Genomic DNA, 16,089 nt, shown 5'->3' on the forward strand with positions numbered 1-16,089 from the left:
ATATTTAATAACAGTGTTGTAGCGGTGTGTGGACAGGAAGTGCTACGAAACCAGGAGTATGATCAGGAGCAACGGACTCAGACTCGGTTTATATAAACAGTGATATGTTCTTTAAATTAACATGCACTAAGGTTCTCGCTGAGCTCTAGAACTCTCACATGTACAAATTACTGTATCCAAAACATACTGACTGCTCCACAGGAAATGATCAGATCTCAGCTTTGGAGTGTGAAAGTTCAAAACAAAGTGCACTCTGGCGTTTGTTTGATTTCAGTAACACACTGTGTGAATTTGCAGAAGATCCAAGAAAGTCACTTTTTTCACCAAAAAAACTCAGATTTTCCACAAATTCACAGCGTGTGTTAGGGAAGACATGACAAACACATCAGGATGAGTTTGGTGTTCCTCTCACCTTCCTATCATGTGCACCAGCTCCTCAGAAGATCCCAGAAATGTGCCTGAAGAGACTGTAATAATCCGCGTGCTAGCCAATCAGCTCCTCTCTTTATTCTTGCAATTAAAGTTAATAAGACAAAAAAACGCAGCTTGTCATGTCACCAAGAAACCGCTAAGTGTAAACTTTTCTTTTCAAGTGTCAGAGAAATTAAACTGAAAGCAATGCAAATTTTGGATTTAAACAAACAAAATCATGATTTTAGGTTATATCTGGTGGAATTCTCTGACATGTTAAACATCAGAAAACATCTACTCATCGAGACGAATCCTACTGTTGTATGTAAACGTCCAGGAAGAGTGAAATTTAGTGATCTGTGCTACTTGAACTGACGCTCCCATGACCAACATGGAAACCTACTGAATATATTAGAGCCTCGGATCTCAGCTTTGGAGTGTGATAGGAACGTCAAACTTACACCTCTGGTTTTGTCTTCACCTCCCTAACACACGGTGTGAATTTAAGGAAAATTGGAGGAGGTCAAATTTTTCACCCAAAAAACTGTAAGGGGTTAGCCTTGGTGTTTTTCTGGGTGAAAAATTCGACTTTCTCCAATTTCCCCCAAATTCACAAACTACGTTACTGAGATCAAGACAAACACAGGAGTGCACTTCGTTTCATCCAATCTCACTCCAAAGCTGAGATCTGACCATGACCATTAGACCAGTCAATAAGATATACAGGTTTTGGATACACAAATTTGCACGAGTTGCGAGAGTCCTAGAGCTCAGGGAGAACCTTAACATTTAATGTAGAACTACTTTTAAAGTCCTTTTTATTAATGTTTAAACCTCTTACCTGCTTCAGTAATAGCATAAAACCATTACTTTCTTTTTTTGTTTAAATTCAGAATTCCAAATCTGCTGTCATTTCTACACAACTTTGCATCAACAGTGATGGAGAAACAGGACTTTTTGCTCTTTTAAACAAGTGGAATTGAAAATGATAATGTTTCAAAACAGTCTTTATTGCTCTTGCGAAAAAATATCAGAGTATAAAGCGAAAGGTTCCTAGTTCTCTCCAACCTGCAAACCCACACCGCATGTTCATCACCGGGTTTTATAGTAAATGTTAGCTGGAAGGTTTATCCAGTGATCAGAACACTTAGGATCACTGACTGCAGATCAGCCCTGAGCGGTTTCCACTAGTAGGAAACTAAACTATTAAACTGCGTCTCAATTCGCCTACTATCCGTCCTAAATAGTATCCGAGATTAGAATGAGTGCGTCCCAAATCGTAGTATGTTGAAAAGAGGATCCCAAAAGGTTCCCGGCTGGTTGACCATTTCTGGTAGATTTCTGAGGCATAGATCCTTGGACGCTTTTTCAGCTAATATTACCCACAATTCCTGGAGCAAGGGAGGAGGAGGTTTTGTGACTGCTTTGTGACCGTTTGCTTTACAGAATTCAACCTGCAAAATGGGGAAAATAAATCAAGCGAATGGTAAATTAAATTATATAGTATAAATTCTATAAGTAATAATGAATGAAGAAAAGCTGGAACGCAGCGAGGAGGTTGTTTATGGTGACGGCGTATGTAACTAGGCAACAACGTTCTCTTCCTTTACATGACGCATTAGTTAGTATGTCCCAGTACTCGCGTACTCTTACTACACACTCAATAGTATGTACTTTTTTCTTTACTTATAAAAAGAGTACATACTTTTAGTGCATAGTATAAGTAGGTGAACTGGGACGCAGCGTATGATGTAACGACTTCGGGTTCTGAAATCACATGACTTGGCCACTTTGATGCACGACTCGAAGCAGTGTTTTGAATCAGCGATATCACAAATGTTTCAAAACACACACTATCAGCCAAAACACAACTTCAACCCCAAGAAGGACAAACACCAGAAACAAGACAGGGTTGTTTTTCAGATTTTTTTTTAATTGCCATCGAGTGAAAGATGGTTTGCAATGCGTCTTTACTCTTCAGCTGAGTCCAAACACTTCCTCAAAAATCCTGTAAGGCTCGTGTAGCTCCGTGTGTTTGCGTGCTGGTGTAATTGTGTTTTGCTTGACTGAGGGTGTGAGCGTTCCGGGACTGACAGCTTCATGCGGATAAAGCGTGATCTCTTCGTGGTCGGTGTCTGGCATCGGAGTTCCATGCTCATGGTCTGGAGTTGGCGTTCTGTGCTCGCTCTCCGGTGTGGGCGGGGCCTCCGGTGCAACCTTTCCGTGCATATTCTCTAGCATTCCGTACTTGTGCTCTGGCGTCGGTATTCCGTACTCACTATCTGGCATCATTGTTCTTTGCTCGCTCTCCGGCGTGGGTGTACCTTCCAGTGTGATCTTCCTGTCCTTGCCCGCCAGCGTCAGCACCCCGCGCTCGCCTGCCAGCATCAGCACCCCGAGCTCGCCCGCCGGCGTGGGTGTACTCTGCGGTGAGATCTTTCCGTGCTCGCTCTCAGGCGTCGACACTGCACGCTTGCTTTCCAGCGTGGGCGTTCCCTCCGGCGTGACTGTTCTGTGCTCGTGCTCCAATATCAGTGTCCTCTCTGGAACGATTGTTTCCTGCTGGATCTCCGTCGTAAGTATTCCATGTTCCGGCTCCGGTGTGAAGATTCTCTCGGTGCTCTGCGTCGGGTTCTTCCTGCTCTTTCCTTCTGGGTGTTGCTCCACTAAGGCCCCCAGTTCACTCGTCAAGGGTCGCACAAGTGCTGCGGACAAAAATCAGCGCATCAATCATCAGTTTATATTTATAAGAATGCTAAGATCTGTGAACACACATGAACATGCTAATCAGAAACATCCCAGTATTATAGAAGGCTTCTAGATAACTTGGTAATCTAAGCTGACATCAGTGAGTGGGATTTCAGTCTGAAAGCAGGTTTGGGCTGCTTTGAAACCTATAAAAATATATTTTACAGTTACCATGACAACCATCTGTTCATCTCTAAGACTGGCCAGCTTACTAAGCTAGCTTAGCTAGTTTTGCTCACAGGTTCCGTAGATCAAAATTTCCTCATCCACTAATAATTTACACATCAGAACATGATTAGTCCAAAGATGTGGAGATTTAGTGACATCACAAAATGAGTCCATACACAGCCCCACCCACAAGTCGGTTTTAGTCATGACAGCTGCCACATTAACAACAGTACCACCACAGGTGTGTGTGAGGTGTGTGTGAGGTGTGTTTGTGGTCCTCACATGGCATCTCAGGGACACAGGACGAGTCGCAGCACGAACAGACAGAGTCTGCACCGTAAAGCTCCTCCCACCTAATAAATAAACAAAACAGTGATGAATATTAAACATGTATTTAATCTGCATGAACATGAGGCGTGTTAGAATGAGGTGTTGAGTCGTACCTGCGCTCCAGCCGGTTATAGCTGCAGGACTTTGACGTTTCTGTGGGAACGACGCTTCTGATCGACATCTCGCAGTGAATAAACAGATACTGTGATTAAAAAAAGTTAATAATGTTTAAAAAGAAGTTTGAAAAAAAAAATACAAAGCATAATAGTTTCTTATTTTATTTTTAATATTTGTATTTTTACTCATTTTTGGTCCGCTGTTTTTCCACAAATGAACTGGAGATTCCATGCGTGAAATCATACTGTTTTATTTTATCTGTTTTTCTTGTGGCAGCTTTAGGCTCCACCCACTCTGAAACTCAAACTGTTCCTCAGCAGTGACGTGTCATTATACACCATCACTGTTCTGATTGGTCAGAAGGTGTTGATTAATTTTCTAGAATTTTCTACTTTGACAGTAGTGCAGCTCCAAACCACAGGTTCATATTAATGCACTTGTTCTAATGTGTTACCGTTTCCATAGTAACAGCTCGTTTTTGTTGCGTTTTTTTTGTCTGATTAACTTCAAGAAAGAAAAAGAGAGAGAGGCTGGCGAGGGAACGACTGTTTATAGCTGCTATAACGTAAGTGACAACAGGAACAATGAGGAATAGTACAACGTTTGTACTGTATGAAATACTGTAATCGTTGTAAAAGTGCTGAGGTGTAAGAGGAATAAACACGGAGGTGTGCTGTTATTGGAAAATAAGCAACACATTGTTGTGGATTATTTTCCTTTAACAGCATGACAGTGTTTTATTCCTTACACGTCATTCATTCACCATCACTCGCTAGTTTATCAGTTTATCGTGATCTTTCTGAACAGCTCCTCAGTCAGATCGTCTACACAGAGACATGAGCTTTATTTAAAAGCTTGACGCTGCAGTGAGAACACTAGCTGGGGATGAACAGCAGCATGAAGTGCGCTTTTGTACCTTCTGCACTTTTCCCTGCAGTGTGAAGGCGTCGATGGTGAACCTGATGACGTTCCTCCTGCCGCTGTTTATGAACCTGGACTGGCTGCTGCTCTTGCTGTCGATCAAGCAGCTGAAGATAAAGAAGTGAAACACGACAGTTCGTTCTCAAACATTCACCCGTCATCAGGCAAAAACCAGTGAAAGAGGAACCGTTATCTTTATTATCGTTTATTACCCGTAGTTGTCGATGATCTTAACCTGCGGCGTGGAGACACCCGAGCCGTTCGTGGTCACGTGACAGAAATGCACGAATAACCGCTCATCCTCAGGCACGTAAAGAGTTTCGGCTTCGAAGTACATCGGCTGTCCGATAACGAAAGCTTCAGCGGGAGAGAGTCTGTTCCACTGCGCTGAAACACAGACACGAGGAAAAACGATCAGAGAACGCGGTTTCAGAACTGCGGCTGATATTTCAACCTCATTACCGTCACAGGCTGTCAGCGTGACGCCGCCTTTGGTTTTCATGGGTTTAAAGAACTTCAACCTTTCAACAGACGGCACGAAACCGATCTTGTACGAGTAGTGGAACCTGTGAAGACAAAAAGAAGCTCCAGGAAAGGAAACACGATAAATTTAAACTTTCTTTCAAGTTTATTGTGATTTATACCATCGTCTGTCCGAATACTCGATTCTGATTGGCTGGAAGCTGTGCTTTGAGTGAGCAGTTCGTGCCAGTAAGTTTAATCACCGTTCTAAATTAATGTGCTGCCTATAAACAACTGTAACCATAGCAACCTACAGTTACAGTCACATACAGTAGCTAAACTAGATCTAATAACTCATATATAAAATAAATAACAAACACTTATCCTTTCAGTCAAATTTTGGCATCTGGCAAGTGACTGGTGTAAGTGTGATAATCCACAGCTAGGTGTGTGTTACACGATTTTAATGCACTCCACTTCGCTTCAGGTGATTCTTTACCTCCATGTCGTGTATTAAAACCGTGTAACACACACCTGGCCGTGGATCATCCCTTACGTAACACTCTTGGTGGATAATGGCGCATGCGCTAATGAAAAGCCATGTTAGCTTTTCATCACTAAACAGTAACATTAGCTAGCTAAAGCTCAGCTGGCAGCGCAGATCCGCGTTCAGCTCAGAAGTGTGCACCGGTTACCTGTCCGTAACCGACCAATCAGCACAAGGCTCACGGGTCAGGTGTGTTAACTTCATCATGCTAGCGATGTGTTTGTTCAGGGTTTATATTTTGAACATGTGAGATTGTTTTGAGATCGTTGCTCATGTGTCCGGGTGAGTTAGCAGCAGAACGGTGAGAGCACAGAGACAGAGACAGAGACACAGACACAGAAAGAGAGTGAGACAGTGAGTGAGTGAGTGAGAGAGAGAGACGGAATGGACTCACCTGTTAAAGCGACACTGCACAGGTACGGAGAACACCTCAGAACCCGACCCACCTGCATCAGGGGTGTAGTGGAGCATGTTGGAATAAACAACTGTTTTATTGATGATCTGTAAACAAAAAAAAAAATAAACAAACAAAAACAAACAAATAAATAGAGAGCGAGCGAGCAAGCAAGAGAGAGAGGAAACCAGAATTTCTAATTAGTTCATACAATTTCAGTGAGGAATTCATTTCATTAAATGCGTTTAGAATTTATATATATTTATGTGTTTAATTTAGGTATATTTCTAGATTTATCACACACACACACACATACACACTAAACTCAGATTCACACACACACATTAAACTCTGTGGTGTATTTAATAAATATTTTTTTTGCTGATGTTGGTTCTGAACTTGCTGGAGGAAAGATGTGACTTTTAACCAGCTGGAGTTACACGTCATGCTTTTAAATTGAACTGGGAATTTTACTTTGATTTCACTATAATGCAGAAATGCGGCCGGATTTATAATGAAACTAACGAGCTGTTAATGAAACCGCTGGATCAGGAGCCGCTACCTGTCTCTGAGTTCCGCACTCGTGCAGCTCGTACTGCAATACCACGCTCTGCTCGGTGCTTCTGCTGACGTCACACGTGCCCAGCCTCACGTGCACGCGCTCGCCGCTGGCTCCGAGGTTCGCCGTGTGAACTCGCACGCGCATCTCCGTCGCGCTGCACGCGACGCTCACCGGGCCGCTCGGCCTCACGCGGGGCTTCAGGCGTCGCCTGGGCGCGGGCACGAGGACCTGGCGCACGCGCTCGGGCAGCGGCTCGCGGCTCTGGACGTGCGCCGGTGAGAAGTGCTGCTTGTCCACGCGCGGCTTTCTGTAATGCAGGTACACGGGCAGGTGCAAATACGGCGTCTCGAGCCGCTCCTGCTCTCCGCCGGTGACCGGATCCGGTGTAAGGAGAGGGACCGGGACCGGAACCGGAACTGTACCGGCGGCGCGCGCGGTTGGAGAGAACAAACCCATGAGCGCGCAGATGGAGGTCAGAATGAGCCTCATAACCGAGCATGAAAACACGCTGAGAAACATTCACTCACTGAAGAGGCTCGCGCTTTCCCACGCGCCTGAGATATATCCCACAATGCACCACGCCCTCTGCGTTAATTAGCTAATCTCACACCTGTTAATTAGCTAATCTCACACCTGTTAATTAGCTAATCTCACACCTGGCGCGTGAATGAGACGAAAAGAAAAAAAAAAGCGCGAGCTGGGAACCTGTTTCCGGTTATGTGTGGAAATCCTGTGTGTGTGTGTGTGTGTGTGTGTGTGTGTGTGTGATTTAATCAGTGTAAAGTTTTAATGCCGCCTTCAAGTCAGCAAACACGTGAACACCACCGCAATGACGTCATTACAACCCACGAGAAACTCGTCTTTTGTTTGTTTGTTTATTTGCTATGAGCCCCGACTTTGCGAGTTAGGGGCGTGTCAGTAACAGTATGAGTGTGACGTCAGCAGAATGTAAGGGTTAAATGATCATTTTGCACGTGAATTGTTCAGTTCTTTATTTTTCTTTCTTTAAGGCCAAATAAAAGTCGTTTTTCCGACCAGAAACACGACTTTCCGAGAAGAACTTGAAGGCAGCAGACATGATGATGATAATGGTGATGATGATGTTGATGATGATGATGAAAAACGAGTCTTTGAGTTTAATGAAGTTTTCTTTAATAAAGCAGTTATTATAATAATGATGGCGCTTCACACGGTTTCTTTGGCGACACCTGGTGGTGGAGAGGAGGCACTGCACCACGCTGACTCTCAGCAAGGAAAAGTGATTCACTAACCGCTCAGTGATGCTCATGCTGTTATTCTGCAGCTCAGATCCTGTACTGTATCAAAACCAGCAACTGTTTCAAGCTTTATTTCTATTAAAATCTTCTCTGGGAGTAAAATATTGATCCAGTAGTGCTGTCTGCAGGCTTTAGTGTATGATTCAAATCAATTCAATTTTATTTGTTTAGCGCTTTTAACAACGGACATTGTCACAAAGCAGCTTTACAGAAATAAATAAATTTAGGATATAAGTTTTAAATGTATAAATTTATCCCTAATGATCGAGTCAGAGGTGATGGTGGTGAGGAAAAACTCCCTGAGATGATATGAGGAAGAAACCTTGAGAGGAACCAGCCTCAGAAGGAACCCATCCTCATCTGGGTGACACGGATAGTGCGATTATAAATCATTCCCTTCTATAACTGTGTACTACATGGACACATAGTGCAGTTGTGTAACCAGTGTAATGTGCAGTATGAAACAGGAGACTGCTCCTTATTCACAGTAACACAGTTACACTTTATATCAGTGTTTGTGGAGCATGGTTTAGTGTTTTCTCTCCTCTAACTCACTCACTCGAACCTGGATCAGGTTTATTGATGAGCTGATGAGTTTGTTCAGTCGAGCTGCTGTACATGTGCAACCAGTTAATTTAAAATGTCTGATCTAAATGTGGATTGTGTGATTTAATGCACCACGATCAAAAACCCGATCTGATCTCTGCTCTCTAACCTTATCTAACTCTCAGCTAATCACTGTTACTTATGTTAAATTATTTAAAGAGGCAAAAGCTACACATATCATTCACGTAGCCGAAGTCACGGCCAAACTATAGACTATTCAGAGCCGGAGACACGCAGCACACACGACTCCAGCTCACAAAGAATAACGCAGCATTTCAGGGCAAAAAGAAAATTTCTAAAGTACCACTCGTAAAAATAAAACCAGCTCTGTGATTCTGTCGACTCGGGAAAAACAGAAGCACTTCAGCCCTGGGGCTCAGGGCTCAGGGGTCAAGGGTCAGGTCACTACTTATAAGATTAGACACACAACACATTCTGTGAGAAACTCTTACAGAAAAATCACGTACATGTCACACGATTGTGATTAATATGCTATCATGTGTAAAAAAAACACAATGTGAAGGTGAATTTCACTATGTTACACTCTGAGCTCGTATCATGTGACCTCACATAAATGAAAAAGACATCATGTAAACATAAAATGTGATATGTTAAACATAAAGTGTCCAAAAAAACACAAACCCTACATGTATAAATTTTAATTTCATACAATTTTTTTTTTCCTGTAAGCAAAGATTTAGAATAAACACCGATTACAGACATTTATCCTGCAATGAGCTGATTATTCTCTACAAAAATATTAACCTTAATTATTACAGGAAACTACTTTCTAAATAATAAAAAAAAAATACACAAACTTAAAGAAAAAAATGAACCTAATTAGTCGTGTGTATATTCCAGTTTCGGCCTGATGTGTCTCAGAGTCTGAAAATAAAATTATTCTTATAAATAACAATAAAAAAGGTAAAACAATTCTTATAAATATATTACACATAAAAGAACAATTTTTATGTTAATGTCACTTTCCCTGAATGAAGTGATCAGGCTTTAAAACAGGTTTCGTTCTCTTTCGTAGTGGCTGTTAGTTTTAGATAAAATACTCTGCACTTGTTTGATGAATTTGAAAGTTATTTCTCTGTAATGAAATTTATTTACGTCTTTATTTACTTTACACGCTTGTTACAAAGTTGAATGAAATGTATTTTAAAAAGGATAAAAACTCTGCAAGCTTCTTTTCCCCCCAGAAGGTTTTATATCAGTCGTGTGTAATGATTTGAAGCTTGTGCTTTAGTAAAAGTGATATATTTTTTATATTTTAATACAAGCCTAATGTGTAAACTTTTTTTCGCTGTTAATCTCAGCGGCTGAGAAACCCAGGCTTAGCAGTTTACATTCATTTTATTTATTTATTTATTATACAGGCTCTGTATAAACGAGATGTAAAGGTCAGAGTCCGGACGGTTCTCATCATGTACAAGAGCTTTAGTATGAAAGTTCAGGTGATTTTTTTCCTGTATCTCCAGCAGGATTCCTGAAGGGATCAGAGAAGAGCAGAGCAGGAATTAGGAATCTCAGAGCAGCACAAAAACACATTTTAGCAACCACAAGACAACATCAGTCTAATACTGTGCTTTATGTTTATCCAGTATTGTGTGTTAAATACTGTAAACCCTCCAGATGTTGAGATATTCCTGCCTGGGGCGAGACGTGGTGTGACGGAGACGCAGGACTCGCTCAGCGATCGTTACTCCACCTCGCTCATCTCAGAAACCCAAGTCCGTCTCCGCTGCAGTGACGTACACGGACACGTTCTCCTTCAGCGACTCCTCGTCTTCCCAGATTCCCTCTGAGAACTTCGCCACAAAGTCTGTCACGTTCTTCTGCATCTCTCCTTCCTCTTTCTGAACATCAACATCCTCTTTCTTCTCTTTCTCTCCATCTTCCGCCATGTTCCCTGCATCTCCTTCCTCCATCCCCTCGTCCGTCATCATCATTTCATCATTCTCAGACTCTGCAACACCAATCAGAACCTCCTCCTCTAACTCCTCCCCTACACACAACTCCTCCTTCTCATGTATCTCCTCCTCTTCCTCCTCTTCCTCCTCTTCCTCCTGTGACTCCTCTTCCTCCTCCCCCTCAGGACGACGATGATGATGGTGTAACAGGACGGAACCCAGCACCGTGTTCAGCCACTCGTCAGAGGTTTCAGGAAGAACTTCACTGTGGATTAAACTCCACGGCTTGCTGGTCACCACGGCCTGCTCCACACAGGACGACGCGTCTGCTCAAATCACACCAAACAAAACACAACACACATTATAATATGAGGTATTCGTTTTACGGGTCATTACTTTAATTCTAAATGTTTTAAAAATATCAAATCTCTACACACATGCACCTTGGGTATTTTTTTATTGTGTAATAATTTGGCAGTGTTTGGCGTGTATAATTATCTTATTTTCAGCCACAAAAACATGCTTGATTATATAAATTAAAATACAATTTTATAAAAGACAGATTTTAAAATTCTTAATAAATTATATAAAAATCCACAATTAAATAAGTATATTTAAAAAGACTGAAAAAGAACAAATATTCTAAAAATATTTTTATTGTACTGATTAGTGTTTATTTTATTATACTTACACATTTTATTATTAGGTTGATAATTTTTTTAAATAAAATTACAGAGAAGATTTACTTGATTACTTTGTAAATGTTACATTATTATCTTATTATAAAATAATTTTTATTGATTACTGATATTGATAATATTTATTAAAGTCATGAAGTTATGTAACTATGGAAAAAGGAAGTTGTTAAAAATGTAATATAGAACAGAAACAGCGATTAATATTACGCTCTTTTTAAACTTTTAAAACATAAGATGTATAAATAGAACTCACTGAACCCCGGAGGCCGACACTGAGAATCGCAGCAGCTACAGACGGCGGCGTCTCCGTCCAGCTCCTCCCACCTGATTATATAAACATCTCCGAGTTAAATCCCTGAAACACACTCAGCACACACTCCTGATTTAAACCCGGATTCAATCTGTGAGATTTCAGCACTTTAAGATTATTACTCATCACTCTACAAGATCTGGACAAAAACCTGAGCACTGACACTGGAGACTCCTTCCACAAATATCACAGGAATTACAGAAATCTTCACCAGATCAACGATTACATACGGCTTTTAATACGTGGAGCGTTTGCCGTTACTATAGAAACGATAACGTATTACTTTAATGAGCATGTTAATATAAACCTGCGCTAGTGTCAGAGCTGCTGTTATAGAAAATTAATCAGCACTTTCTGACCAATCAGAATCCAGGATTCATCAGCGCTGAGGTGTAAAAGAGGATTAAACTCACCTGTGCTCAGACTCGCTGTAGGTGCAGGACTTCGCTGTGGTGCTCGCGGACGCGTTTCCAACCAGAACAGTGCAGTGCAAATAAAAACGCTGATCGACAGAACGACCAATCACAACCATGATCACAAAATAAATAAATAAAATTTTAAAAAAGGATAAAGAGTCTGTTAAAGGAAAACCCCAGTGTTTCAACCTCATCTCCATCTAACGCGATCAGAACGGGAGTCTAAGGGCAGATGTTCAACTGAAGCTGTAAAAGTGTCGAATTGCTTCTTTCATTTCTGGAACTACTTTTCCAGAGGGAAGAGTCTGTAGCTGTGTGGCTCTAATGGCGTATGAATCATGACGCATCACAGAATCTACAGGAAAGTGTAAAGTAACCGGAACTACGTTCTGCTGCATCGCTCTGGCGTTGGAAAGCTAAAGATAAAGAATAAGAGAAGAGCTTTGGGAAGATTTTCTCTCCTGTCTGTCACGTCTCATTTCAGTGGCTGCAGGTTTGAATTTGAGAGTCACGTAACAAACATTTATTCAGACATGGAGTTCAGCATCTGCCCTTAGACTTCCATTCCATTTGGAGAAAAACAGAACTGCAGATTTTCTTCTCTCAGTCCAAGGACAGAAATTAGAGTGAAAAATGCTGGAATATTTTCTCAGAAATTAAAATAAAAATGTACAATACACCTTTTATTCTTTATAATGCTTGATTATATGATAAAGTACAGAATTACATCACGTTTATAAATAAAATATATAATGCATGTGATAATTTATACAAAATTAAAAAAAGCAAAAGCTAAAAATGAAACAAGAAACCTTTAGAAGATTTACGACAGACTCCACGATATGTATATAAAGTATAAAGCGATACCTCTGAAGCCGCCTCGGCGAACGAAAACGCATCGAGTGAAAAGCGAAGGATGTTCATCTTCCTCGAGACGTAGCGCGACTGACTTCCTGTCCTCTTACTGTCCACCATGCAGCTAAAACAAGCATTAAAAAAAAACCTTCAGCATCACGGCAACAGCGTCTGGAGCAGGAAGTAAAACCGCACGCCAGTTTACCCAAAGTTGCTGATGACATCATAGCGCTGGGTGGAGTTGGAATCCTCACTCGCCGTAACGTGACAGGCCTCGACGTAAACGCTCTTGTCCTTCGATATGATTCCTGTGTTGACTTCAAAGTACATAGGCTCTCCGAGGACGTAGCTCTTGTTCACCCTGAGTTCCTCCCACTTATCTGTAACACACACACACACACACACACACACACACAGCGGCTCGAATACACACTCGATTACAGCGAACTAAAACGCTAAACCGCGTGAACGTGAATTCCGTCTCACCGTTACGCACAGAGAGACTGAAGACGTGCTTCCTGACCAACGTCTTCTGAAATGACTGCGGACGAAGTTCTGGCAAATAGCCGATTTTGTACGAATAGTGAAATCTGGAGAAAAGATTCAACAAAGTGAGGAAATTAATTTATCTTTGATTATTTCAGTGCAAAAATATTCAACATCACATTTATTTTCTGATGAAAAACTGTAAATTTAGCACCACACATTTCGCAATGTAGGCTGTAGGTTGCGTAACTTTAGTTTTACTAGCGACCCTTGAACTAGCGCTAACCAACAAATTAGCATTACAGTAAATTAACTAACCCAATATTAAAAACCTTTGAAAATGGAGTCAGTCTTGCTAGCAAAGGCTAAAATACTAGCATTTTAAAACTCAGAGCAAGCTAACAAACCTAACTAGCTAACTACAATGCATTGTGCTAAAGGCAGCTACAAGAACAAGTCTCCTGGCAATCCATAAACTTATATAACTTATAATCTGTGAATAAAACAGCTAATGCTCTTTGGTGTTCCTCAGACAGTTCATGCTGAGACTCGCGCTTACCGATCGTACACACACTGGATGGGTAGCACTAGCGGCACGGCTCTGATAACTGCTCCCTGACTCGCTGGCCTGTAGAGAAGCTCATTGGCGTACAAGAGCTGCCCATTTATTACCTGAATGAGAGAAAGATCTCATTTAGTTCAGCAATAAATCAATTTCAAGAAATCACATACATGTCGTGTAGAAGAGCTAGTCAGGATATGCTAACTAACAACCACAGACATGTTAGCTGGCCTTTACTCACCGTCAGATAACCTTTACCCAAACCAGAACCCACTCAGAGTCATAAATAACTCACACATTTTATTGCCAAGCTCTCCAGGTTTCGTCTTGCTGCAGATCAAATGTTCTGATTGGTCAGAAGGTGTTGATTCATTTTCTAAAACAGCAGCTCTGACAGTAGTGCAGGTTTATATTAATGCACTTGCTCTAATGCGTTATCGTTTCTATAGTAACAGCTCATTCACAGGGACGTGTACAGCGGACGCTCCACGTGAACAGATAAAAAAACGTTTGAAGTGAAGTTTTCTGTAAGGAGACATTTATTTAACATGGAAGGAGTCTCCAGTGTCAGCGCTTTGTAACAGTCAGAGGTAAAGCTGTAACTTTAAGTTTTCCGACATCTTCAGGACAGAGGAGTTTACGCTTCTTTTTTGCGGTTTCTCGGTAAAATGCGTAACAAGCTGCGATTTTTTCTCTCATTAACTTTAAGAGAGAGAATTAAGAGAGGCTGCTGAGGGAACGACTGTTTATAGCTGCTATAACTTTGCACATAACTATAAATGGATAAAAAGTCTGCTGTTCTTTAACAAATAATTGTTGTACGGTTGTAATTGTTGAAAAGTTGCTGTGGTGTAAGAGGAATAAAACACTTGGGGACGTGCTGTTATGGGAAACTAATCAGCTTTGGTATAGCTAAAGCACCTCCGCTTCATCACGCCACTCTGCTGTATTTTTTCTTACAGAATTATTAAAATCTTTCAGACGGATGCTGATTGGGAGGAACATATTTACTTGCAGCTACTGACATAAACACACTTTACTTTTAGCTGATTATTTTTTTATGAACCTGATTTACTGGGTTGCTTGTGTGCATCTTCTTCCTCTTTTTCTATCATTTTTTTAAACACATCACAGACCTGCGTCTGAAACTGTACACAATCTCTAAACTTTACTTAAATAAAACTTATATTTAAAAAAATATATCCCCAGAAAATTAGACATGATATATTTCAGTGGATTCACAACTCCTTGTGCTCACTTTCCTTCAAGTTTAAGAGAAAATATTAATGTTAAAAGTCTTTTAGAAGAAGCAGAACCAATGAGAAAGCTCTGTGATTAGAACTGTGATGAATAAAGCAGCTCACTGCGCCATCTTGTGTTGGAGAACTGAAAGACCAGGTGAAAGAGTTTCACCTGTTGATTATACTGTTTTATTATTATTATTATTTATTTTAATTTTCTTACCGATAGCACACTCCCACACTCATTCAGCTCGTACTGGAAATACAGGACGCTCCCGTCAGCACGTGACGCCGGACATGTTCCCAACCGGAAATGAGCGGCGGAGCTCCGGAAGCTCAGCAGAGCCTGATTAATTCGAACGGAGACCTTGCTGTAGCCACACCACACCTCCACACCGTGATTATTATTCACGGGAGTGACCCGGATGTGAGGCTGGCGGACTTGTGGGATCAAAATATTCGACAGAACTCTCGGTAACACCCTTCTTCTGGCTACAGGACTGAAAAGCTCCTTAGAAACTGCAGGAGCGGAGTGATGGCGGAACATGGGGAGGAGGAGGTAAGGAGGAGGCGGAGGAGGAGGAGGAGGATGGATAACGTCACTGTCCCTGATCTCCGGCCTCAGCTCGGTGTAAAGCTCCTGCTCCTGTGATGTGATGGTGCTGTATCTCTGATCATCTCCTCTCCCAGCTACATCCACCACACACCCCAGCAAACCAAACACACACACGTGCAGAGAGAAGAGCAGCCGCGCGCCACCCATTTCAGCCCCACACACACTAATCACTAACCACTGATCACTAAACACTGGAAGGGAAAAAATACTTTTAAAAAGAAGATGAACCGGAAGTTGAGATGCTGCTGCAATTAAGCCACTAACCCGAGAAACACCTGCTGCGTCAATGACGTCACTGCTTAATTACATGGCCCCGCCCAACCTGAAGTGAATTGGAGAATGGTCATTATCTCCAGTCCTGGAAGAAGCCTGCTCTTACCTGTTCAGTTCTTCTTCTTCTTCTACTTTTATTTCCCTTCCCTCTTCTCCTCCACCTGCTCAGGTGT

The 16,089-nt window shown here is 41.6% G+C and overlaps 2 protein-coding genes across 3 annotated transcripts; both read right to left on the reverse strand.

Annotated features, from left to right (window-relative positions):
• Positions 1-2,323: 2,323 nt before the first annotated feature.
• zp3d.2 (zona pellucida glycoprotein 3d tandem duplicate 2) lies at positions 2,324-7,219 on the reverse strand. Its single transcript, XM_026911140.3, has 8 exons — positions 6,661-7,219; positions 6,099-6,205; positions 5,158-5,261; positions 4,908-5,082; positions 4,691-4,802; positions 3,771-3,859; positions 3,610-3,680; positions 2,324-3,116 (listed from the first exon to the last, which is right to left on the reverse strand). Exons 1-8 carry the CDS (start codon positions 7,177-7,179, stop codon positions 2,389-2,391), a joined length of 1,905 nt encoding a protein of 634 aa, XP_026766941.3. The 5' UTR covers positions 7,180-7,219; the 3' UTR covers positions 2,324-2,388.
• Positions 7,220-8,859: 1,640 nt separating this feature from the next.
• On the reverse strand, positions 8,860-16,089 carry zp3d.1 (zona pellucida glycoprotein 3d tandem duplicate 1). Of its 2 annotated transcripts, XR_008300735.1 has the most exons (9): positions 15,251-16,089; positions 13,784-13,896; positions 13,225-13,328; positions 12,944-13,118; positions 12,751-12,862; positions 11,881-11,969; positions 11,411-11,481; positions 10,200-10,785; positions 8,863-10,035 (listed from the first exon to the last, which is right to left on the reverse strand). XR_008300735.1 is itself a non-coding variant. In XM_034298129.2 (8 exons), the coding sequence occupies exons 1-8, from the start codon at positions 15,788-15,790 to the stop codon at positions 10,268-10,270; spliced, it is 1,722 nt and encodes a 573-aa protein (XP_034154020.2). In that variant the 5' UTR covers positions 15,791-16,089; the 3' UTR covers positions 8,860-10,267. The 2 variants fall into 2 exon arrangements, 1 of the variants encoding a protein (XP_034154020.2); XM_034298129.2 differs by having other exon boundaries at positions 8,860-10,785.

Source organism: Pangasianodon hypophthalmus, chromosome 22 (assembly GCF_027358585.1).
Source record: "Pangasianodon hypophthalmus isolate fPanHyp1 chromosome 22, fPanHyp1.pri, whole genome shotgun sequence".
In the NCBI taxonomy this organism is placed as follows: Eukaryota; Metazoa; Chordata; class Actinopteri; order Siluriformes; family Pangasiidae; genus Pangasianodon; species Pangasianodon hypophthalmus.

Bases quoted from the DNA above. Each gene is read 5' to 3' on its own strand.
- zp3d.1 (XM_034298129.2), bottom strand. From the start codon at position 15,790: ATGGGTGGCGCGCGGCTGCTCTTCTCTCTGCACGTGTGTGTGTTTGGT. The intron at 12,863-12,943 runs GTAAACTGGCGT...TGCTTGTTTTAG, and splicing joins GATGTCATCAGCAACTTTGG to CTGCATGGTGGACAGTAAGA. The intron at 11,482-11,880 runs GTGAGTTTAATC...TTATATAATCAG, and splicing joins TACAGCGAGTCTGAGCACAG to GTGGGAGGAGCTGGACGGAG.
- zp3d.2 (XM_026911140.3), bottom strand. From the start codon at position 7,179: ATGTTTCTCAGCGTGTTTTCATGCTCGGTTATGAGGCTCATTCTGACC. The intron at 3,681-3,770 runs GTACGACTCAAC...TTTATTTATTAG, and splicing joins TATAACCGGCTGGAGCGCAG to GTGGGAGGAGCTTTACGGTG. The intron at 3,117-3,609 runs GTGAGGACCACA...TTTTGTCCGCAG, and splicing joins CTGTGTCCCTGAGATGCCAT to CACTTGTGCGACCCTTGACG.